Here is a 25,926-nt window from a genome sequence, read left to right on the forward strand (position 1 = left end):
TATACTGTCTTCTCCCTTGACTAAATCAAGGCCTTTATATTTTTTAGCACTTATAATGTCCCCTACCATTGTATCTTTTTAGTTTCCTGGTGCTACTTCCACATGTATCCTTCGTTGTATAATCACACTCTGTACTGCCTGGGGGTTGGGATGGCATGCTCTTCCCTTCTCCTTTGTTGTTTACTTGCAACAATAAACTATTAACCAATCAATCAATCAATAAAAAATGGCTATAAAGACTGTTTCAACGCTTCATCGACTGCACTGCCACACGTACGTTTGTGTTCAAATGGCTGTGATGCTTCGAATGATACAGCTTCAGAGAGAGAGAGAGAGAGAGAGAGAGAGAGAGAGAGAGAGAGAGAGAGAGAGAGAGAGAGAGAGAGTATTTCGAATTTTCCATATATATTTTTTCCCTGAAGATCGAAATCATGGAAGCAATTAAAGACTCACTTGGCACAAAATCATATTTTCCTACCCTCAAAAGCTTATAATGATGTAACGGTCCGAATGTGAGTGAACGAGAATGTGAGTAAGTCAGTGAGTAACAGAGTAAGTGTAAGCGAGTGCATGAATGAACGAGAGAATGTGAGTAAGTCGGTGAGTGACAGAGTGAGTAAGTGTGAGCGAGTGGGAGCGTGAGTGAGTGAGAGTGAATGAGTGAAAGAGTGAATGGGTAGCTGAGGAATGTAAGTGCGTAAAAGGTTATGAGAAGATAACACGGCGAGCGAATGAGCGAATATATGAACGAGTTACTGAAATCCCTCATCTCAAAGCCTCGAACCCCTCCAAGAAACCAATAACTAGTTAGTTAGATAGGTAGGGGTTTGATTGTAAAAGAATGTTCCGGAAGGGAGAGAGAGTCAGTAATGCGGGGTTAAAAGATCACGTGATGGAGGGGAGAAGCTGATGAGTAAGCGAGGAGGAGGAGGAAGAGCACCAGAAGCGGGAGAGAAGAGAGGAGACAAGCACCACTGCAGCAAGCCAGAAGCTTGGGAGACGTACACACCACCCACGGCCTGCTGTGTGAGGCGGGCTAGCAGGAGACGAGCAGCAGCCCTAGCAAGGAAAGGCAGCGAGTTGGAGTTGAGTGAGAGAGGTGTCCATCTCTCCACTCAGCTCCCCAAAAACCATCCACGGCCTGCGGGGTGAGACGGACTACAGGATGGGAACTTGTATGGCGGGGTAACCTGCCCCTCGACTGTCCTGGGGGCCGAAATACCACTGCCCCAAGCTGCTCCCTACATCAAAGGGCGCCCGCCTCTTCACACCACCCGAGCCGCTCCATCTCCACATCAAGCGGCGCCCGTCTGTCCAGCACCAGGACCGCCCATTCCCATCGTGGACGTCCCCTGCCGAGCCCGACACTCACGCCAGCTCCTCCTTCTCCGCATCCAGCAACTAGAGCTAAGCATTCTGTGTATTCCCCAAATCTCCCTTGTGCCGGTAGCTAGCTAGATTAGAGGCCTACAGCCTGTCAGTCATTCATTTTTTTTCTTATTTTTATTAGTACTCCGCTAACCTTTGCAAAAGGAAACCAAATACATATTTATATATAACCTTACTGAGTGTTATCATTTGGAGCCTGTTTTGCTGCTCATTTGAGATTACTGAACCATACACACATCCCCCCCCCATAGTACATTATCACCATCCAGTTTCTTAATGCTGTCTCAAAAAGTGGTTCCCACGGAAATCCTCCCACCTTCCATAATTAACCACACAAGTAACGTCCTTCTGGTCACAAACTTCGGAACGAGTGTTCACTTGTCCTGAGGCCTTAACATCCGGGACTAGCGTTCGACGACTACCACGCTACCACATACCATCATAACCCTAGTGGTCGTTAACAAAGGGATGTAGCTTTAATAATTTATTTAATTTAGTATTATCTCTTTCCACGCTACAATGGAAAAGGTAGTTGTTGGGTCACGTGACTTGAGAGGTTCCCCGCTTTCCCCTTTTTTCAGTCAGTTATGATTAAGACGTTCCCGAGTGAGGATGTTAATAAGTCTACGTCTTTGAAAGCAAGTTTATACGTAGACTTCATAAAACGAACGTCAAAATGGAATAATTAGACGCTGATTGAGTGCTTCAAGAACGAGTGTGTGTTATATACTGTGACGGAAAACCGTGAAGCGTTAATTTACGGAGAGGGGAGAGAAAAATAAATGTAATGGTGGAAGCGGGAAGCCATTTTTTATTTGTATTGCTGGCAGCTCGTGAAAAGAACGATATACACGTTGTTAATGCGTGCAGCAGCCACTAATATTTAATTCTACCTTGAGATCTGAGTGAAAAGTGGAGGGATAAAGGAAAAAGAGGATGAAAAAATGTGGTAAGGTGAGAAGCCATTTTTTTTGTGTGTATTGCTGGCAGCTCGTGATAATAAGGTTGCACACGTTATAAACACATGCAGCAACCACCAACATTTAATCCTAGCTTGAAAACTGAACTAAGAGTGAAGTGGTAAGTGAAAACGAAGAAAGTGTTGTGATGGTGGTTGTGTTGGAAGAGAACCCCCATTTATATATTTATTTGTATTGCTGGCTGCTCGCGAGAAGAAAAATATACACTTCCACAAGTATGAAATCCTTGAAACCTGAATGAAAAGAGAAGTTATGAGTGAAAACGAGGAAGAAATATATATAGTGTGTTGTGGCGGGCATAATGGAAGATGGAACTCTTTATTATTAATATTGCTGGCTGTTCTCGAGAGAAAAAAAAAGATACACATCCGCCAGTATCTAACCTTATTATAACTTGAAACATGAATCAAGAATTAAGTGATAAAGTTAAATAACAACGAGGAAGAAACGGCTTGAGCGAGAGGTGATGGTGGGAGTCCTGAAATCTTCCGTCGCTCCAGCACACATTTTTAACACGCTATTCGAAGGCGTTTTGGGCATTTCCAGGGGTTGTTTAATGACCCTGGTGGTAGTTTGACCCTTCCTCTGTGCCATGATTGCGAAAGAGCACTGATGAAAACCCGATTGACCTTCTTTTTAACCTTTTGAAATAGTTGATGTGGGAGGCGGAAGGGTCTGAGAATGCCGACGCTGCAGTCCCTCCACCAAGCGTCATATGACACTTTGACACGTCCTGCGAGGAGTCAACAGGATACACGACTCTTACAAGGCCCTCACTCCTGAAGGTGACCCACAGCAACATTATAAGGAGACGTGTAGAGGAAGGACGATATAACGTCACCCGTTACCATAATGTCATCTCTCTCCATGGAAGGTAAGTAACGGATTTTTATCCTTTTTTCCTTCTTACTCATTTCGGGTTTTCGTAGCATCTTCGCACGTCGTGAAATTCCACTTAATTGTTACTAGCATTTTGAAGATGACGTCTGTCTGGCTAAGTGTGAAGGTAAGGGGGGAAAAATTGAAGAAAAGGATTCCTCCATCTTTGTTGTTCACCTCTACGAAAACTTTGAGTTAATTACGTGTTAATAAATTTGATATATGACTAATGTATATGAATAACCAGGTCTTACAACAACTATTACTATGCAGTCTCCTCCATTATAGAAAAATAAACGTGTAATTTGTTATGTGCTGACACTGACATCGCCTCGGTACTCTTTTCACTGCTGTGTAGCTTTTTTTTTTTTTTTTTTTTTGATTAGGCTATTACGGTGCTTCGAAGTTAAATCTCATCAAACTATGAGTCCAGTCTACTTTTGGCATGCATCGAAATCCAATCCACCTATTGTACTGTAGCCTAATTTTGTATGTGGAGAATATATTTGTTTTGTTTGAACATTTTCATTGACTGCCTTTCTTTAGGACAGTACATCCGAACTGATTGCAGGGTTATTTTATTGGTGGTCTATAAATAAGATTCACCATAATTGACATTAAACTGGAAATTGGCGCAAACATTCCTAGACCTGGCTGCACCTCCATTTCTCCATTTCTGATTGGAGTAGGAGAAACCTGGTGTCCTTCGAAGCCTCAAAAATTCAATTTCTCCACCTATTAATTCAATACAATGTTTCAAAAACCTATCCCTTATTCTTTAACTGCTCTGAGGTGTCGCTTCTACACTAAATATCCTCGGTCTATCCTTAATTCAAAATCTTAACTGGAAACTTCACATCTCTTCTCATACTAAATCAACTTCCTCGGGGTTAGGTGTTCTGTATTGTCTATGCCAGTTCCTTTCCCCAGCACAGATGCTGTCCATAGTATGGAATATGCATCTCACATGTGGGGGGGCTCCACACACACACAGCCCTTCTGGAAAGAGTGAAGTCTAAGGCTCTTTATCTCATCAACTCCCCATCTCTTACTGACAGTCTCCTACCATATGTATCTCTTAAATTCTGCCACAATATTGCATCTTTCTATTTTCTACTTATATTTTCATGCTGGCTGCTCTCCTGAACTTACTATCTGCATGCCTACCTACCCCTGTCTGGTGGCCCCACTACACTCGACTTTCTACTCTTACTCACCCCTTAACAGTCCAAATCCCTTATGAAAGAGTTAATTAGAACCTTCATTCTTTTATCCCTTCTGCTGGTAGGCCTAAACACTAGAACATCCTAACTATGCCTGTATTTCCTCCTGCCTTTGACTTGACCTCTTTCAAGAGGGGAATGTCAAGACTTCTCCCAAAATTGACCTCTCTTTTGGCCTCTTGTTCGAGATGCTTTTATTGGAGAATAGAGAGGATCTGTGTTACATTAAATTAAATGTTTGGAAATAACAATAAACTTATCTAACATTATCTTCAATGAAGTTGACCTCTCTTTTGGCATTTCGTTCTTTTTGCTTTTGTTCAGAGAAATGTCTTTCATATATAGTAGTGGACTTCATTTTGTTGTTCTTGTTTTTGTCTTTGAACTGTCTCCCTTATGAAAAAAAAAAAATGCCCTGCTCCCTCAATGAGCCATACACCAGAATGGTCTCCAATTTTTCCTGTTCTGGCACTCCCTCTCAACACACTCATTTCCTTGCCTGATAACTCCCACCAAAACTGGTCCATTCTGTTGATTCTTTTCACAGGTGGTCTCCCCATGCCACACCCTTTCAATCCTGCTCTTTTCCTACTCTCTTCACAAAGTTATCCTCATTCATTCCCATAACATAACCAAACCATCTCGGTGCACCACATTCCACCCATTCAGCCACTCCACAATCCACTCCCTTTATTATTACACCCATAACAAACCTCTCATATATCCATTCTTTACTTTCTCAATCCATTCCATCCTATGGTACATGTTACTACATCTTTTGAAACAGTGCTTGCCTACTTGACCATCCCAAAGTAATGTGATAAGCTCACTTTTTAGGGGTTAGGGGGTCACTGATTTAGTAGTGACAGGTTGCTAAATTAGCCGAGATAGGTTACTAACTTAGTGGCGAGATTACTAATTTTGTGGTGATGGATTGCTATCAAGTGATCAGTCTTGGTTACTGAAACTTTGTCTTCATGTTACAGTACTTAACTAAGTTTTGATGTTAACAAATCTATTTTGATAAAAGGAAACCACATCACCTTTAAGAAATCAGATGCTGGATCAGAAATTTACATAAATTTGCACAGAAAATCAGACCACACAGACCCCATGGTCCAGATTAGGTGGTCTGGCCTTAAACCTAAGTGATTCTACATTAATTAAATGACTCCAAAACTTTGCATTTCAACTCTAGTTAAAGTGTTGGAACTTTCTGCAGAAGATGTGCAGAAAGTTGGAGAAAACATCAAACCCTTTTGACAAGTGCTTAAAATTAAGGTAGGTACATGTAAAGACCCAATTTCCAATTCAAACATATGTAATAAAGATAATATATACACCATGTAGTTGCCACATATGATGGAGTACAGTACTATGTCTCAGGGATAGAAAGAAAAATTTAGTTATTTTTTCAATCCAAATCATATACAATAATTATTACAATATAGCTAATGCAAACTGTATCATTACTAAAAGTTATACAAGATTTATCAATCATACTGGTTTTCATGTTAAAAAATTATTCTGCTTTCACGCTCACTTCACACTTCAGAGTGCAAAATATAAATATTTTTCACAATTAAAGTTTGGTTAGTCCCTGTGTAGCCTGCATGCTTCTTTAGTTCATTCAGAACCCACAAGCAGATCATTCCAGTCAGGAAAAACCTTCTCCTTCATCCTGAGACAATAGCTGGATAGATTTGGATACACTTCTGCAAACATGAAATTTTCTCTTTCAGCTGGACAATTTAATTACAACACAAAGAAACGTGTATCTTGTCTCATGATATTTAGGCCTACACTTATTGAAAAAATAAAATGCATTTAATATTAGTACACAAACATTTGAACACTAAAACTAATGGCAAAATTAATGAAAGTACGGTAATAATTCCCTGACAGTGGAATAAATTTGGAATTGATTTACTGATTGTTAGAGGCAAGTTTTGATAAAGTTAAAGGAAAAATATAATGGCTGAGTTCAAAGAGCTTAAGTATGTTGATTCAGTTGACAAAATGAAAATATGGACCATTATGATATGACAGACAGATAGTATTGCATTAATCAAGGAAATAAGGTCTGCAACAAGCTCCTCAGTCTACACAATGCACCTGAATACCTATTGTGTAGTTACTATCTGTAGTTACTATCTGACATCTCTCTGTTCAAAGGTAAAGGTAAAGTTGGGGGATACGCTGTAGCAGCGCATGGCCTTGCTGCTCATCTCCATAACATTGGCCCTTGAGCCTGTGGTGGGAGGGAACCCATTACCCCGGGACACATGGCCAGGGTGACATCCGGGTTACCACAGTTTACCTTCCCCAGGTTTCCCCAGGTACCCATTTATCGACCAGCCCGAAAGGGAGGATGAACAGCTGGGTGAGCTGCACGCCGACTGCCCGGGCCAGGATTCAAACCCGGGCCCGCGGAGTAGAAGCCACATGGTTGCTATTTTTGTTCCACTCATTTATCTAATTTACTTGTGCATCAATTCTTGCCTATCTCCCTATTTGAATCTAAATTTACATAACTATTATAATAACCAGAAGTGGGACCATTCTTGCCTTCTTGAATCTGAATCTATATGATTTGGGGTCATGGGGTCCTAATCCCTTTCAGTATATCACCTTTGTTACTCCCTTTTATCCATTTAAAAAAAAACTTATAGGTCATCCCACTATCTATGCTGATCCAAATAATGCAAATTAAGATGTACTAGTTTTAACATTTTGTATGATGAGTTTCTTATCCCATAAATACTTAGTCATGTCTCTCTGTATAGACTCTGATGACTATATAACTTTTTTTTTATTGTGGAAGCCAAAAATTAGTGGCATAGTCCAGATAGGTCCTAACTAGTTATAGAGTTTTAGCTTATTAAGTGGGAGTCACCTACAAGAATATGTAAGAACTCCAGACACCTTCCTCCTGGTAAATTTGAATTGTGTCTCACAAAGTTAGTGGAAGAAGTTTAATTTTCATATTTGCTAAAAGAAACTGACTAGACGGCATCTTTCATCCCTGCACAATAAATCACATCATTGATTAGTATGGTGAGAACTGAGATTAAGAGACAGTGATGAAACAATAGCTTTAAGCCTGGTCCCTATGATGGATATATGCAGAGGTATCTAGGGCCTCAAGTTCGTAATACAAGTTTCTGTACACCGTTTTAATTTTGGAAACTTCTGGGTTGCACCTCTTATATGGTAGAATGCCATTATTGTCCCAGTGTAGGCTTGCTTAATTTATGGGAGGTGTGCAAATAAGAAAACATAATGTGCATGAAAATAGTCTGAAATCTGATTTAATATAATTATGAAAGAAGAGACAGTGAAGCTAACCAGTGACCAGGGCTTCATATCTGGTATTCGGAGCATTCCACATGAGCTGCGACAACTGACCAAACACTGCACAGTCTGCTCGGCATGGTTCCTCTCCTCCAAAAAACAACTTGTTACCTGATGGGGGCAGAGCAGATATTTTTCAGTAATTTAGGTGACATGCACAGTTGCAGGGTGAAGTGTTGTATCATTTCATCAGATTCTTTGATCCTGAGAATATCATCTGGTGGTATTTGGCAACTATATGCACCATATAATTTACTATTGGTTAAATTTTTTGATGCTCACGTATAAAAACAGGAATCACTTTCTCATTACCTGACCGGATGGCATTCAATATGTTTTGTCTTTTGAAATGTGAAAGTTAGCTTCAGATATAGTTAAGATTGTACCAGTAAACTAATAATAATAATTTTATTTCACACATCGGCATATATAAAGAACAGGACAAGTAAACGAAAGAGAACAAAATCGAGATATATAATTATACACTCAAATAGAAGACAGCTGAATGATTATATATGTGTGTGCACGGCACACTTATGCACAATCTACATGTACAGAAAGCCCAGCCACTCCTGCCGCATAGATCCACATACATACGCCGAGCTCTGTCTGACGGAGGTGATGATGGAGTTCCCAGATTGTTCCACTCTACTCCTCATACTGTACACGGCGTGGCGACGCAGCACAGCCAGACAGTTCATCCCGTGCTAGGTAAAGGCCAAGGATGAGCTAGTCCATCTAGGACGCCCCAGAAGCCGCTTGAGGATGTTGTAATGACAGACCCTAAGACGGTTCATGGAGGCAGCCCTATAAACGAGTTGCAGTAGAGAGTAGCAGTGGCTCCTGAATAACTCCAACTTCACCTCCATGTTGCAGAAGGAGAATTTCCTCAGCAGCATGTTGCTGATGACTGTGAGCTTGGTGGTCTGCTTCTTGATGTCATCATCATCGGTCCATTCCCTGTTGATGACATGGCCCAGGTATGTGAATCTATCCACAAATGCAACTGCACTCCCACTTAGCCACGCTGATGTCTGGTAGGCTACCCTGGAGTGTGGTGGCGGCACTACCATGCACTCTGTCTTGGTAATGCTGTAGACAATATCGTGCATGGCAGCATACGCCTGACACTCCAATAAGGTCCTGCAGAGCGACACACTCCAATATGGTCCTGCAGAGCCTCCACTGTGGGTGCCATCAGTACCATGTCATCAGCATAACTCAGCGAGTTGATGCACCTATCATGTAAGTGGCAGCCTGTGCCTGTGTCACGCAGAGTGGCAGTGAGATCATCCATGTAGACGTTGTACAGGTAGGGAGACGGGATTCCTCCCTGGTGAATACCATTGGCTGTCTTAAATGGCAGCGAAGTGGAAGCCCCCCATTTTACAGCAAATTCCTGGGTAGTGTACCAGTACATTAGGAGCTTGACAATGTACCCAGGAGTTCCCCTTACAAGCAGTTTAATACACAGCTTCCAGTAGTTCACTCTGTCAAAGGCCTTGCTGGCATCAAGGAAGCAAAGGTAGACAGGTGAGCCCCTGGAAGTGTAGTACTCAATGATATTCTTCAACGTCCACACACACATCTCGGTGCCGTGCCCTTTCTTGTAACTAAACTGATTGTCCAGCGTGTTCAGGTAGGCCTCTAGGCAGTGCAGCACTGCTTTCTCAATCACTTTTGACAAGGCAGTCGCAATGGCAATGGGCCTACAGCATGCCAGATAGAGCAGGGTTTTTAATCTTGCTCTTTAGCAAGGGAACTATTTGCACTGCCAAGACCTGAGAGGGTATGTATTGATGGCAGATGCAGGCATTGATAAAGAAAAGATCCTACAGCACTTTCCTCTTAAAAATCATATTTCAGGCATCCATTAGTCATTTTCAGTCACATTTAAATATAATATGGTAGGGCTTCGCTAAGTGACACCAATCTGTTCCAGAAAAATTATTGCTTTAATGAATTCATTCTAACATTCGTCTTCTTCTTGTGACCTGTACGGTTTTATCGCTTCACATGTCCTCCTCCTCTCTTCTGCTTATTCACTCTTTCCTTTTCCGTTGCACCACACTATTCATTATTTAAATTAATAAAAATTTGTACTTTCGGCATATACCGCACAGGGGTAACTTTTAGGCATTTTCTGGGTGAAAAAGTGTGCATTATACACCTTAAAATATGGATATTTCATTTTGGGGAAATCTGGTAACTACTGTGTCAAATGGAGGTATTTTGGGTATTGGTTTTGTACCAGTAACAATAACTCCTAGGCCTACCAAAACCTAATCATCGGGGTATAAGATACAGGGTGATTTTTTTAATCATCTTTTTTTTAAATAAAAATTGCATCTTATATGGCTGGAAATAAGGTAATTTAAGAAAGTAGATGAAATAGAAAATTTATGTGCCGTGATCAAGAACACTTCAAAACACAGTTCACTGATGGTGGCATAATGGGATACGAAAGGAGAAAACTAATTAATATTCTTTTATTCTAATGAGCTATTTATCTATAGGAGGTTTTAGTAATAATAATGACTAGTCTAATATTGCAACAACTTAGGTTACATACTACATTTACAAATATGAAAAAAAAATCTTACCCAAGATGCCAGCCAGGGTGGCACAATCTTTCTTACAAATCTGATATATATCTTCTGGGGAGTGACGTCCCATGCCTTGCTCCTTGGCACGCTTCCTTATTCCATTTTTCATAAACAGTGTGAATATCCAATTCATCACCTTGCTGTACGTTTGGGTCTTAAGAAATGTGATGCACCCATCTAGCCAGTATCGCCAAATGATGACACACCTGCACAATAAATTAATGCTTTAAATATTTCATCTCTCTTTTTTAGCATGAGGCCTTTCAAGAAACTTATACGATGATGGTAGTCTTTTCTTTACATATGCTTGTTATACTGTGCAAATGAAATTACATTGTTTCACAAAAACATGTAAGGCAGCATCAACTTAGTCCAAAAATGAAAAATGTTTCAGGCATACCAGAAAAGATGTTCATCTGCTAATACCCTGGCAGCCTCTAAGACTGCTGCCTCACGATCCTCCAGCTGGCTATCCATCTGAACATTGAAGCGCTGCGTCAGGTCCTCTAGTATAAACTCAGAATCAGCAATATCCTCCCCATTGATGGTGATCCATGGACACTTTCTTTTTGGCCCAAATGGGGATTTCTCATCTACCTGTAAAAAATTATACATACGTACATGAAAATACCATACAGAAAATGTGGATAATCAAAGCACTAATGACAGGGAAAAAAGTATATAAAAAGTAATACTTTTCAATGGTTTGCTCTGCTTTGATAAACCTGTAGTTTACCAATTTTGTAAAAAACATTTACTGACATTCTATGGCCCTCACAATCACCAGTAGACATCACATACCTCTGAGGGTGCTACTTCATCATCCCTTTCAAAATTTTCACATATCTGACTCCCTGTCTGGTTTACTCAGTTCATCTTGATACATCACTGAATTTCTTGTGTGAATTAGTAATTGGCCTTAGATGCTGGGCAACCCATGTACCTGACACTCAGGCTGCTTTGGTTAGAAATGCCCTCAGTGCTTCAGACCAGATCTCCATATAGTAATGGCAATTCACAACTTAACAGATTTTCTAATATGGTAGTTTTAATTATATGTGGATTGATTTGGGGTTCAGATCCCATTTCCAATATCACGCTCAAAACTTTCAAAATGCAAGGCACAAACAAACAAGAAAAATGTAGCATATTATTTAGAAACCACCGCCTCAACCACCTCGGATGTCTATAATGTGAGTTTGTCCACCACCCCTCCAAAGACCATCAGCAGGCAGATGGGTCATTAGAAAACCAGAGGCTCTTCCACACCAATGTGAGGGTTGATGGTCTATTCTCTTCTCTCTTACCAGAACTCTAACAAATATCAGTATGTCTTGAGATGGATGACACCATGATGGTGCATTATAGTACATTTCAGAGCTGGGCACTTCCGATTATCAGTCAGATCGTCCGATCTTCCGATCTGATCGGAACAGCAATTGGTGATCGGAATGCAAAAATTGGATCATCTTTGTAAAAGGTAATCGGACTGTGGAGATCGGAGCTTCACAAACTAACTTCCGATCACCGATCACATTAAAAAAACTTGGTCAACGTTGTCATGGCAACAACTGACTGCGGACATTTTGAAAACCTCACGACTCACTTTTTACAATTATTTTTATACACGTTGCTAAATAGTTACTTCAATAAGCGTCTTTATTTATAATATTAAACAATAATTATTGATCTTTAATTTATTTAATCCTGGTAAGGTATCGTAAACGAAATGGCAGGCGCAAAGTCGCTTTATTTGCTGGGCGGGACCTGTCACACGACGCCATGACAATGTGGTGTGGGCTGCAATGGAGGACTTTCTGCTCACTCTGGTAACCGAGTCGCCTGCCTCAGTTGCCAGTTATGCATTTTCTGCTGCAGTGTTACCACCCTCTAATGGCGGCAGCGGCAGTTCCTTGCCTCCCTTCGAACCCCCCCCAACCCGTCGGGCTCCCCCCCGCAACAAGAGGAGGAGGAGGAGGAAGGAGGTCTAGTGAGATAGCGCAACATGCCGCCTAGACCACGGCACCAAACCGATGCCCCATACCCCTCCCATCTAAGAACTTATCTAACCTCTTCTTAAATGTATCTATCGTGTTGGCGTTCACCACATGACTGCTAAGTCAGTTGCACTCATCCACCACTCTGTTGGTAAACCAATTCTTGCCTATGTCTTTGTTGAACCTGAACTTATCCAATTTAAACCAATTCCTACGTGTCCTACCCGACTCGGTTATAATCAAAACCTTATTGCTTATGTTCTTCTTGTAACTCCCTTTTTTATGGACCAATTTCTTTTATTCAAAAACTTGTTTGTTTTTATACAATGGTAAAAAAATATTCCCTAAATATCGATGATAAAACATAAAAAAATTGACAAATACTTGTAAAAAATCTAATTAAATTCCAACAATAGTTACAATAGTGACCATAATTCCTTTTTCATACTTTCATAAACTGAGTAAAAGGGTAGCCTTAAATAAATGCCTAAAATAAGAAGTTAAGATAACTTTTTTTCTCTACCATGTCCTATATACCATAAGAAAGAGAAAAAATAAAGATATTTATAAGCCAATAATTAAGTTATTACTTATTTGAAATTATTACTTAAAGAATGCCTAAAATAGGTGATTCTTATAAGTATTATTTTAAAAAAATTATAATATAATATAAGTTTTAATGATCGGATGATCGAAATGAAGTGATCGGAACAGCAGTACTTGAAAAATGATTGGATGATCGGAATCGGATCAGTTACCCAAAGTGATCGGATGATCAGGGATTGGAACAGCAAAAAAGTGATCGGTGCCCACCACTGGTACATTTCCCATCAGGGCTCCCCTTGCTTGAAGGCCCTTCTGTCTCTCATAGAGAATATCTAATCCTAGTGCAGTCCACAGATGTTTGGCAGGTCATGCTCAGGGGCCTGTTAACTGCTGGGTAGATTCCCAATGACATTTCATGGGAACACTAATCAAATGAACATTAACAGGCTTGTCTTCCTACAGAGTGGTGGGGCATTTAGGAGAAAGATCTGTTTACATTCCACTCCTCTATCCATTTCCCACTGTGCATCACCAGGGCCTCCTTCAAATCAGCAGGATTCATGGAGGACTGGAAAAGATTGGACTCCATCAACAGCTTTTCCCTTCTTTCAACCAAGACCCTTCTCAAGGCCTGGTTGCACCTCCAGAGCTTTAGGTATTATTCCCAGCCCTCCACAGCTAACTGCTCATGTTGCAAGAATTGTTGAGGCAGTGATCTTCTTTTACTTTATGGGAAATACATGTCTGGTCCACCGTTAGCCTTCAGAATACTGATCTTTCTTGTGTCCCCAGGCCTAGTGGTTCTCCACTATACCATGAGATACTATCTATGGACAACAAAGGACACAATGGGTTTGCATCAACTCTCTTTTCAGACACTAGTTGAGTCTTTCTGACAAATTTAGGCTCCTTACCTTGCTTTGCTGATGCACATGAGGCTTAGAAAAGAAATTTGTGACGCAAAGGTAGTAAGAGGAATGTTCGATGGATCTGACTATCTTGCAGTGCTGGCAAAGGTAAAGATGAAAGAAAAGTGGGTGTTTGAAAAGAAAGGTGAAGTAAAAAAGGAAATACTGAAGATAGAAAAGTTACAGGAAAAAGAAATAAAAGATGAGTATAACCGTGAAATGGCAGAGGCTTTAAGTGAAAAATGGGAACGTGTAAAAGATAATACAAATATTGAAAAAGTTTTTGGAACATTTAAAGAAATAATGGTAACTACAACAAAAAAAGTGTTAGAGATGAAAGTGGTGAGAGATGGAAAAAGAAAAGGAAATTCATGGTGGACAGAAGAGATAAGGAGGATAGTAAAAGAGAAAAGGGAACTTTTTAAGAAAACTCAAGAAAGAAATGTGTCTGAACAAGTAAAAAGGGAAAGGAAAAAGAAATATAGAGAATGCAAAATGAAATTAAAACAAGCAATAAAAGAAAGTAAGAAGAGAGTTGATGAAGACTTTGGAAAAAGACTAAGTGAAAAATATAAAGGGAACAGGAAATCATATTGGAAAGAAGTAAAAAACGAAAGAAATGCAGAAAATATCTCCTCAGGTAAAATAAATGAAGTTATGGATGAGAATGGAAAGATGTTGAAAGACAGGGAAGCTGTGAAAGAGAGATGGAGAGAATATTTCAAAAACTTAATGAATTTTGAGGGTGGACGTCCAGCAGCTGTAACAGCAGCAGTTTTGAGTAGAGGTAGAGGAGAAGTATATAAAGAAAGAAGTATAACATATGAAGAAGTAAATCAGGCAATAAAAAGATTAAAAAATGGAAAGGCAGCAGGAATTGATGGAATCACAGCAGAAATGTTGAAGTGTGGAGGAGATGAAGTCGTGAAATGGATCGTCAAGATATGTGAAGTAGCATGGGAGAGGGGGGGGGGGGGGTGCCAGCAGACTGGACAAAAGCCACCATTGTCCCAGTTTACAAGGGGAAGGGCAGGAGAGGGGAATGTGGGAGCTATAGAGGTATAAGTCTCCTGAGTATACCCGGAAAGGTATATGGAAAAGTCATAATAGAGAGGGTGCAAAGACTTACAGAAGAGAAAATCAGTGAAGAGCAAGGAGGCTTCAGGAAGGGAAGGGGATGTGTGGATCAGATATTTGCCTTCAGGATGGTACTAGAAAAAATAATAGCAAAAGGAAAGAAACTATATGCTGCCTTCATGGATTTGGAAAAAGCTTATGACAGAGTCGATTGGATTGCATTGTGGGATGTTTTAAAGATTTATGGTGTGGGAGGAAAACTGCTTAGTGCAATAAAATCTTTCTATGAGGATGCATCTGCATGTGTCAAAATTACTGGAGAAACAAGTGAACCTTTTGAGATAAAAGTGGGCTTAAGACGAGGGTGCATCATGTCACCATGGTTATTCAATATTTATATGGATGGCGTCATTAGAGAAATGAAGGGCTAAGTTGGAGAAGTTGGAGTAAGACTGTTCGATGAGGGAAGTAAGTGGGTACTGAATTCGATACAGTTTGCTGATGACACGGTGCTCATTGCAGAAAATGAAAGTGACCTACAAAATTTGGTCAGTGTTTTTGATAGTGTCTGTAATAGGAGAAAGCTGAAAGTAAATGTCAACAAAAGTAAAGTGATGGTTTGTGAGCGAAGTAGAAGTGAGGTTGTAGATTTTGTATGCCTATATAGAGTGGGAATTGAATGTGAATAAGAATGCAAAATAATTTTGAATGGTGAAGAAATGGAGGAGGTCAATGAGTTTAAATACCTTGGATCAGTTATGTGTAAGCATGGTGGTATGGAGGGAGAGATAAGAGAAAGGGCATTGCAAGGAAGAAGGGTGGTAGAGTCTTTGGGATGAATCATGAATGGCAGAAGTGTGAGCATGGAGGTAAAGGGGGATTTGAGAAATACAATAATAGTACCAACCCTCACGTGTGTAATGCGGGGAAAACTGAGAACATCGATAACCTGTAATAACCGATGTATTGCTTGTGAATTAGGTGATGGTGCGGCAGGGCAGACATTCAGACAGACAGACGAACCAGTGACGGGTCAGCATCGCGTGGGTCTGACTCATAGTGAAGGTGCCGAGGATGGTTAAGTTAGGTTTTCTTTTACGGGGAACAACGAGGAGGAACTTTTCACCTAAGTCACGTGGGAGAGAGGAACAGCTGTCTCTGAACTTCTGAGTTAGCGGAACAGGCCAAGTATCTGTAACTACAACCACCGTTCGGTACTAGTTAGCCGGCAGCCACGCCACTCCTCCGGGGGGAGGAGGAGTCGAGTTAGGGAAGGCGCTGAGAGCTGCATATTCAGTCAAGCCTCGCCTCTCCTCCCGACAGGTACGTGAAGTTAATTCCAACGGACAGTGATTATTTAGTGTGTTACAATGTTATTATTATACCTATAACGGTTAATTCAGTCAAGCCTCGCCTCTCCTCCCGACAGGTTCCCTACTGACTGGGCGGTTACCCCCTTGTTGTGTTAGTATGTAAAGTTCCCCTTGTTGGGCTTCCATGCCCATCCTCTGGTATTTTAGGAGCATGAATGTCTCATCCCATGATTAATTCAGTAATAGAAAAGGATACTTTTTCTTGTTAGTGTCATTTGTTTAATCCAATGCTTGTGGGGACTCATGACCACCTCCTTGGTGTCCTGAACCCCCATGACTACCGTGCTTCCATGATCAACCCTGTGAACACATATCGGTGGTAGGAAATATTTTCAGTAATAATCATGTATCATTGAACCCTGATTAGGGTAGCTGTTATTTAGCAACGGTTAAGTGTTTAGGCTATGGCCAGTGTATCACATCTTTAATGTAGTTGTACTAGTCTGAAGAGATGAGTGAGCCCTTTAAGGTGAATAGGAGTGATGAGTGATAATTATTAATTAGGATTGATACTTAACTTCAGTAAGCTATAGTAATGAAGTTAATTAACTTCAGTCAGCTCCCTACCATTACCAACAGAATAATGAATTGTAAATAATATTGTTGCTTAACTTCAGTAAGCTTGCTACCATTATACACCAACATAATGTGAATAAACCTCATAATTTAACCTTGTATTGCATCACCATAACAACCATAACTACTATGAAGCTACACTTGATAGTAAGTTATTAAAAACAGAGTTGGAAGCAACACATATGCAAGTGAAACGTGGGCCTGGAATGAAAGTCAGAGGTCTAGAGTGCAGGCAGTGGAAATGAGTTATTTGAGGAGTGCTTGTGGTGTGAGTAGAATGGATGGAATGAGTAATGAAAGTGTGTACGAGCATTTTGGAATGTGTCACAGGGGTGAAGGGAAGAAGTGTGGAGTGGTGGAAGAAGTGAAGCGACAGACCTTAACCCGCAAACTGCTGTACGCCTTCTGGGCGGCTGAGCGGTAAGCTGCTGTAAGCCTTCTGGAAGCGGGCTTTTCAAACAGGCGCCAAAAAGTTTCCGCCGCGGCTTCAGATACTGCCAGAAAAACATTTTTGTGATAGAAAAATCTAAGAAATATGCAGGATACAACACATTTCGAGCTACAGATATGTGTATTGTAATATTTATGACACGTTGATGTAACTTAGATATCATTTATTGAAGGTCAATCTCTCGCTGATATAGCCGCACTAGGCGACGCACTCAGAATCTCAGTCCCGCAGCTTACGGGTTAAAGTGGTTTGTCCACATGGAGCGAATGGAGGAGAGTAAGATGACCAGAAGGGTGTATGTGAGTGAGATAGAGGGAATGCTAGAGGACGACCTCCAGTGAAATGGAGGGATAGGGTGCAAGAGTACGTTGGGGAGAGGGGGAAAGATCTTTGAGAAACTTTGAGCAGGCAAGGAGGGAGTGTCTAGAGATAGAGAAAGTTGGAAGCTCTTCTGCCGTGGCCATCCCCTGGTGGGAGCTCCTAGGAGCAGGCGTCGATGAAATGATGATGATGACATAAGCTTTTCACCTGAAAAAAAAAAAAAAAAAAAGAAGAAGAAAGACAGCATCCTTTCAAGTGTTGTTCTTACCTTGTATTGAATATTGGCCAGCCGGAGGAAGACCTCCACCTTCAGGGCAAAGGGACTGAGGTTAGGACAAAATTTGCCTCTTTGAAACTGGTGAAGAAGCACCACATCCTGTCCCACACTGTCCCACTCCTTCCTGCAAGATCAATGCTGTCACTCACTGTAGATGTGGCACAAAGACATTTATTTACCAATGTTGATACATGACAACTACATCTTAATCAGCTTAAGCTTCTATTTGTTCTAGCTCAAAACTTATGGCAGTATTCACACTTTTTTTCTATGAAACACTTCTTTATTGTTGCTCCATAGGTAAGTCTCATTTATATGGTTTTACATACCTAAGTCGTCGTGCCTTGGCACCTTTAAGTACCTTCTTTGTCACAATTAGTGCAAACACTCCAGCTGCCAAGGTACAAGCCCGTCCTTGCCATGTTTCAGGCCACAGCACTTCTGCCACTGCCTGCATGCTAAACTTTATATCCATCACTGTTCAAGGAAAATGGATGAAATTTAGATATCAAACAATAAACAATCTCTCTCTCTCTTGGTGCTCTTCATTATTTCTGGGGCTACAGAAAAGTTACTGGTATCAATTGACGGCAAAATGCAAGGATTATATTTTATAAATAGTGACTGGGCTCGAAAACCGACTTGAAAGGGTCGAAAATTGAATAAATTTGCAAAAAACGACTAGAAAAAAAGCATATTTTTGAGTTCCCAACCTTGAAACCCACTTATGTTTTGAGAATTTCAAAAAACTTATTTAACGAATGATTTAACCTTGCCAATGTGCTTTCCAAACTGGTGCATAACATAACATTTCCTTACTCCCAGTAGTTTCGTTGCTGGAGCTCAAAACATTAACCTTGTCGAGAGCGATTTTGACGAACTCCAAGCATTTTACCGTTTTTGTCTAGTGTGCCCTTGCTATTGCCTCTAGAAGGCTGTAATTTGGCATAGCCCCTCTTTACAATGTAGTTTGACCAACTCAAAGGATGTTTCGATAGCTCGATTCTAAGTTCATCGTCGAGCTGTCACAAAATAGCCTGTTTTTCAGCCCTTTTGCCGTGATTTGGATACGTCTTAGATATTTTTTTATAACTTTTTTATTTATTTAATGTTTTACAATTTTTCTTTTCTGATCATTAATCTGTATTAAAAGAGCTTTCATTTGCCACCATGCACGGCTTCCTAGCTTCAGTAGTTTTTGCTCGAGCTCGACCGGAAATCGCGACGAACATTCGCCGAATGACTCATTTCACGAGCCGCGACGAAAAACCTTCCTGATCCCACAAAAAATAATATATCTGCATAAAAATTCATATATGAACACTTCAATATGTTGACTATCTTGTATTAAAACCATTTTAAGATATCTATATAAAAATGTTACTATTTTGATATAATCATTTCACTATATATATAACAGATTTCCAATTAGAAAAAAAATCTCCATTTAAAAATACATCAATATACACCCAGAAGTAAAATGTTCTTGCCACCAGTGCAATTATAACCAAACCTAAGCTAAGCTAACCTAACCTAACCAAACCTAACCTAACCTAGCATAACCAAACCTAACCTAACCTAACCAAAGCTAAACAAACCTATCGTAATGTAACGTAACCAAACCTAAGCTAAGCTAAGCTAACCTAACCTAACAAAACCGTGAGACTTACCTTACGCAGCCTTTGAGTGCGTATACAGCCATGGCGCGCCTAGCCAGTGGTAGACATAATTATTTCCTATTTTCAACAATAAAAAAATAGTAATTGAATTTGATTTAAGAAGCGTTTCCATGATTGTTGAGCGTTTGTTGGAAAGATATATGAAGAGCTAGTATTAAGGTAGGTAATAAGGTCATAAGTCATATGGTAGGTAATGAAATACTAGCACGTTAATAAAACATATCTTAACCAATTTCCCTACCTCAAGGGTATTTTTCAACCCCCCATAACTCAAAAACTATGTGTTTGCGACGCATATTATATTTATCGCCGCATTCCCCGCAGTCTCAAAGGCCCCCTAGCCAATTTTGGTTGCGAGGGGTGAGTATGGGCAAACACTTGAATAATACCCAAATGGTGCATGATTAAAAGATCGGATCGAGTGAATGACTTTCCAATAGATAGCAGTGTAGCCCCATCAAGGGGAGGGGGTGTCCGCAGAGTGCTTGCCTCTGCATGCAAGCGGCAAGCCACCGTAAGACATCCCCATTGCAGGGGGTACCGAGGTGCGCCGACACTCATTTTGTTATGGATCAAGGACATCACACATTAAACTAGCCATAATTACGAGGTCTACAAAGCATGTGAGAAATTTCCCGGGCTAGTTAGCGTCACTGTATTCACGTCTCTTCGAAAATTTGATAAATGAGATCGGCTGACTGTTGTTATTGCTGATGATGGTCACCGGTAAGGGTGGGTGAGACTGGAACAAATGGAGGATGCAAGATTAGCAAGGAAAGTATACTTGTGGAGTATAAGAGATGGCAAATGGGCGAATAAATGTGGGCGAATGATAGACAGGAATGTTATGCTAAGTAGGTGGGTGTACCGACCCTTTGAAGATAGACAGAATGTGTTTGAATGGAGAATAACAAACAGAAATGGAGAGGGGTTTGAGTGGGATGTAAGAAAGTGGAAGAATGTGATAGATATGGCAGTTAAAGATGAGGGATTGAGCAAGTGGAAGAATGAGATGGAAAGAAAGGAAACTCTCGACTGGTATAGGGAGAAAGAGGCCCCAAAGTGTGAGGTGTGGTATGAGGGAAGCCTGGGAGGTGATCTTTTCCGTGCTAGAGCGCAGTGTCTGGATGTGAATGCAAGGAACTATAGATGGTCTGAGTCCCGCAGCAAAGTGTGCCAGATGTGTGATAGGGGTGTGGACGAGACTGTGCAGCATGTAGTGCTGGAATGTAAGAAGTATGACAGGGAGAGAACGAAGATGATGCATGTATTTTTGAGCGAGATGGGACGTGGAGTAAACGGGAGGACTGGTGCTGCTGCTGGGGCTCAGTGGAGAGACGAGTGGACGAGTGATTGAGGCAGTGAAAGAGTTCTTGGAAGGCATGTGGCGTGAAAGATGTAGGGAATGATATCTTGCCCCGAGAACATTGACTTCCCGCATGTTTTTTTTTTTTGTTTTCTCTTCACAGGAGCTGCCGCTACAAGGGGAGAAATCCCGAGCCACCTGTGACATCAAGATCAAGATCAAGATCAAATGGGCAGTAACCAATACCGATACCAACGGTACCGGTTCAATGGTACGGTACCAGTACCAGACTGCTCGGTAGCGGTACTGATACTGACCAGTCGCTCTTGCTGTCCCTCGATTCATTTTTTCCTCACACGCTGAGACTGAGTGCCTGAGTAGATATCTCGGTGATATGGATCTCTCTCCCTTTAACAAACAGCGACGATGCACTAGTGACTGACAGCCAACACGTTGCAAACCTATTAAATAATTGCTTTTCCTCGGTGTTTAATAATAACAGTCCTCCCACCACCACCACCAACACCAGTACTAATGTAAATCCCGAGCATGCATTGTCTAACTTTGAAATAAAACCCGATGAAGTCCTTAAAGCCCTCAAATCACTTAAAACAAATAAAAGTCCTGGACCTGATAAAGTATATCCAACTCTGCTGAAAGAAACAAAGTGCGAAATACTCTCCTCCCTCACAACCGTATTCAATATGTCCTTGCGACAAGGCATTGTCCCTTCAGATTGGAAAAAGGCTAACGTGACACCGATTTTTAAGAAAGGAGACAAAAAAGTACCAGGTAATTACAGGCCCATTAGTCTAACTTCGGTTGTAGGTAAGCTACTTGAGGGCATAATTAGAGACAAAATTGTGAGTTACCTTGAAAGCCACTCATTAATTGGGGACTCACAACATGGCTTCCGAAACAAAAGATCCTGCCTATCAAATCTATTAACCTTTTATAACGACCTCTTCACTGTTTATGACGTAACCAAATCACTGGACGTAGTCTATCTTGATTTCCAGAAAGCGTTTGATAAAGTCCCGCATCATAAATTACTTTACAAATTAAAGCAAATAGGTATTGACGGTCAAGTAAACCAATGGATCGCGAATTGGTTGAGCAACAGAAAACAAAGAGTAGTGATTGACGGATTTAACTCATAGTGGGCGCCGGTCACTAGTGGCGTCCCTCAGGGCTCGGTTCTTGGCCCAGTGCTCTTCATTATTTACATCAACGACGTGGATGTTGGACTCAATAACCGCATTAGTAAATTGCAGACGACACAAAGATTGGTAACTCGGTTCTCACTGACGAAGACAGGCAAAGCCTCCAAGAGGATTTGCACAAAATTTCAGCTTGGTCGGATAGATGGGAGATGCCCTTTAACGTAGACAAGTGCCAGGTCCTTCAAGTTGGAACGAGGAATAAGAAGTTTGATTACGAAATGCGCGGCGTTAAACTCAAAAGCGTTCAATGCGTCAAGGACTTGGGGGTCAAAATAGCGTCAAACCTCAAATTCTCACAGCAATGCATCGATGCAGCAAATAAAGCGAACAGAATGTTGGGCTTCATTAAAAGAAACTTTTTATTTAAGAATAAAGATGTAATACTCCCGCTCTACAACAGTTTAGTCAGATCCCACTTGGAATATGCGGTACAGTTTTGGTCTCCCCACCATGCAAAGGATATTGCTAAATTAGAAGGTGTTCAGCGTCGGGCAACGAAAATTATCCCTTCCTTGCGCAACAAATCCTACGAAGAAAGGCTTTCTACCCTTAACATGTTCTCTCTTGAGAAACGTCGCCTCCGAGGAAAATTGATCGAATGTTTTAAAATACTTAATGGTTTCACGAATGTAGACAGATCAACATTGTTTATGATCGATGACACTTTGCGCACGAGGAACAATGGCGTAAAACTCAGATGTAGACAAGTAAATTCAGACTGCACCAAATTTTTCTTCACCAACGTTGTAGTGCGAGAATGGAATAAGCTCCCACCATCAGTGGTCCAGTGTAACACGATTGACTCCTTCAAAAATAAGCTCGACCGCCACTTCCTTCAACTTAATATCAACTAGAGTAGAAGTGCAACGTTTTGGAGTCTTCTGATTAATGTAAAATCACTTAGGTTTAAGGACAGACCACCAAGTCTGGACCATGGGGTCTGTGTGGTCTGATTTTCTATGTAAATCTATGTAAATCTCTCGATCACTAATAAAAGCCCACCTTGGTTTAATAGGGAAATTAAGCACTCGATTGAGAAAATTGCTTTACAGGCTAAAGAAAGAACAAAGCACGCCCGAAAACAGTAGACTTTATCATGAGGTCAGGCGGCGAGTAAAACGATTAGGATGTCAGGCAAAGCGTAGATGTGAAGAAAACATTGAAGCCACCTGTAAAAATAATCCGAAATCCTTCTTCAGTTATATAAACAATAGGAAGGCGATCAGAAGTGGAATTGGAATATATATATATATATATATATATATATATATATATATATATATATATATATATATATATATATATATATATATATATATATATATATATATATATATATATATATATATATATATATATATACAGTCAAGTCGTGTATGGCGCGGTTAATTGGTTCTGAGCAACGGCCGCGCCATAGGAATAACAACCTATGGAGAAAATACAATTTGGTTCTGGCACTTGCCATTTTGCCCCACCCAGACCTTTTTCTTTTTCGTTCGTTCTAGCCCGAGTGCACACAAATATATATATATATATATATATATATATATATATATATATATATATATATATATATATATATATATATATATATATATATATATATATATATATATATATATATATATATATATATATATATATATATATATATATATATATATATATATATATATATATATATATATATATATATATATATATATATATATATATATATATATATATATATATATATATATATATATATATATATATATATATATATATATATATATATATATATATATATATATATATATATATATATATACAGTACTCGTCAAAAGTCTTGGCCAGGTGACATTTTTACGTACACACCTCCACTCAACCTCAATTAATACAACACTAATGCAATTTTTTTTACCTTCAATATTTTGTGGGCCATCCATGACGTCTCTTCACTTCGTTCAGTCGTTTTGAGAGTGATAGGGCAAGCTTTTGGAGTGTTTCAAGCGATATTTGTGCCCACAAGTGATAAGTCGCCGCCTCGAGCTTCGAGAGGGTGCCGACAACCTTGCCTCTTCAGTTATGTTTTATCACATGCCACAGGCTCTCTATCGGGTTGATATCGCGAATAATATTTCTCTGATATGACACGACGTCTCTTGTCGCTGAGCCGTTTTGGAAGTGAGAAGCAAACTTTTCAAGTGTTTCAGGGAATATCTCAGCCCAGAACTGCTTAATCGTCGCCTGGAGCTTTGGTGGTGTGCCGACGTTCTTGGATTTTGCATTCAATTTTACAAAATGGTACAGGTTATCTGTTGTGGTGATATCGCGAATATTAATACTCTCCAAAATGAGTCGCCGAGCACCGGCAAGCAGTGGGTGGGGCTAGTAGTGCCGGTGCTCAAAGGTCACGCTCTGTTTTGCGACTGTTGTCTATACCCCTCAATAATGCTTTGTGGTCCCATTCCATAATATGCCTGGTAAAGATTTACCCTTGGATATTATCTCCCAAGATCGTTGGACTGAAGGATGTAGGGCACCAAACTAAAGAAATTGCAGAAATAACCGGAGTTAGTCATCGTTCCGTGCGACGCTGAGTTGCCAGGTACCAGTGTTGCCACCAATGTTTTTTTGAAATCGAGCTGAATGCAAAAAAACAAACAAAAAAATTTAGAAATCTGTAGATCCTTCATAATAGATGATTCAGTAATATGGCAAGCTGGCTATAGTATTATACATTCATGTTTAACTGAAAATCCCTCATAAATAAAAGGTACGGCACACCTTCTGTACATTACTATAAGACTGTAAATCAGATTTACATGATGAAGCCAGCATAAACCTTTCACTGGTGCAATGCGGGTGTATGTGCCTCAAGGGAACTTAAGGAATCACTGCACTAAACCCAAGCAAAATCAAATGTTAAGAAGGAATACAGACCTATTTCAGGTAATGCTTCCAGGCTTAATTAAAGGCAACAGAACCTCAGAACAAACTCACCAATCTAAAGCTGCTGGTGTCATATTGGGCCTTTTTCTTCTAACCGCGATGGCGGTAGGGGCAACCGGCAACTCCAACCGCGGTTGCCCGTACGCCCAACTGCGGTTGCCCGTACGCCCAGTCGCGGTTGCCTATACACCAAACCGCAGTTGGCCGTACGCCCCACCGCGGTTACCCGTACGTTCAACCGCGGCTGCCCGTACACCCAACCGCGGTTGCCCGTACACCCAACCGCGGTTGCCCGTACGCCTTTCCGCGGTTGCCCTTACGCCCAACCGCGGTTCCCCGTACGCCCAACCACGGTTGCCCGTACGCCCAATCGTAATTGCCCGTACGTCCAACCGCGGTTGCCGCACGCCCAACCGTGATTGCTCGTACGCCCAACCGTGGTTGCCCGTATGCCCAACCGTGGTTGCCCGTACGCCCAACCGCGGTTGCCCGTACGCCCAACGGGGATTGTTCGTACGCCTAACCGTGGTTTCCCGTACGCCCAACCGCGGTTGCCCGTTCGCCCAACCGTGGTTGCGCGTACGCCCAACCGTGGTTACCTGTACGCCCAACCGTGGTTGCCCGTACGCCCAACCGCGGTTGCCCGTACGCCCCAGCGCGGTTGCCCGTACGCCCAACCGTGGTTGCCCGTACGCTCAACCACGCCCAACCGTGGTTGCCCGTACTCCCTATACTAAATATAATTATATATTTATTATCCTATAACAATAATGTTAATTAATTTCATACACCTCAACATACCACATAACCCACTTCAACACTGC

At 40.9% G+C, this 25,926-nt stretch overlaps 2 protein-coding genes across 5 annotated transcripts in view; one reads left to right on the plus strand and one right to left on the minus strand.

Annotated features, from left to right (window-relative positions):
* Window positions 1-384: 384 nt before the first annotated feature.
* Window positions 385-25,926, plus strand: part of LOC126998983 (prion-like-(Q/N-rich) domain-bearing protein 25) — a 52,587-nt gene continuing 27,045 nt past the window's right edge. The window contains exon 1 of the mRNA XM_050861288.1: window positions 385-3,243. The gene's annotated coding sequence lies outside the window, so the exon portion shown is untranslated. The remainder of the gene's footprint in view (window positions 3,244-25,926) is intronic.
* Window positions 5,775-24,265, minus strand: LOC126998984 (failed axon connections homolog). Of its 4 annotated transcripts, none has more exons than XM_050861290.1 (7): window positions 24,110-24,265; window positions 18,287-18,434; window positions 17,949-18,081; window positions 10,832-11,028; window positions 10,429-10,637; window positions 7,820-7,936; window positions 5,775-6,186 (listed from the first exon to the last, which is right to left on the minus strand). In XM_050861290.1, coding segments are annotated over exons 1-7 (894 nt in total). In that variant the 5' UTR covers window positions 24,111-24,265; the 3' UTR covers window positions 5,775-6,097. The 4 variants fall into 4 exon arrangements, with proteins under 4 accessions (XP_050717247.1, XP_050717246.1, XP_050717248.1 ...); XM_050861289.1 differs by having other exon boundaries at window positions 24,072-24,239; XM_050861291.1 differs by lacking the exon at window positions 24,110-24,265 and adding an exon at window positions 20,336-20,942.

This window comes from Eriocheir sinensis, chromosome 15 (assembly GCF_024679095.1).
Source record: "Eriocheir sinensis breed Jianghai 21 chromosome 15, ASM2467909v1, whole genome shotgun sequence".
In the NCBI taxonomy this organism is placed as follows: domain Eukaryota; kingdom Metazoa; phylum Arthropoda; class Malacostraca; order Decapoda; family Varunidae; genus Eriocheir; species Eriocheir sinensis.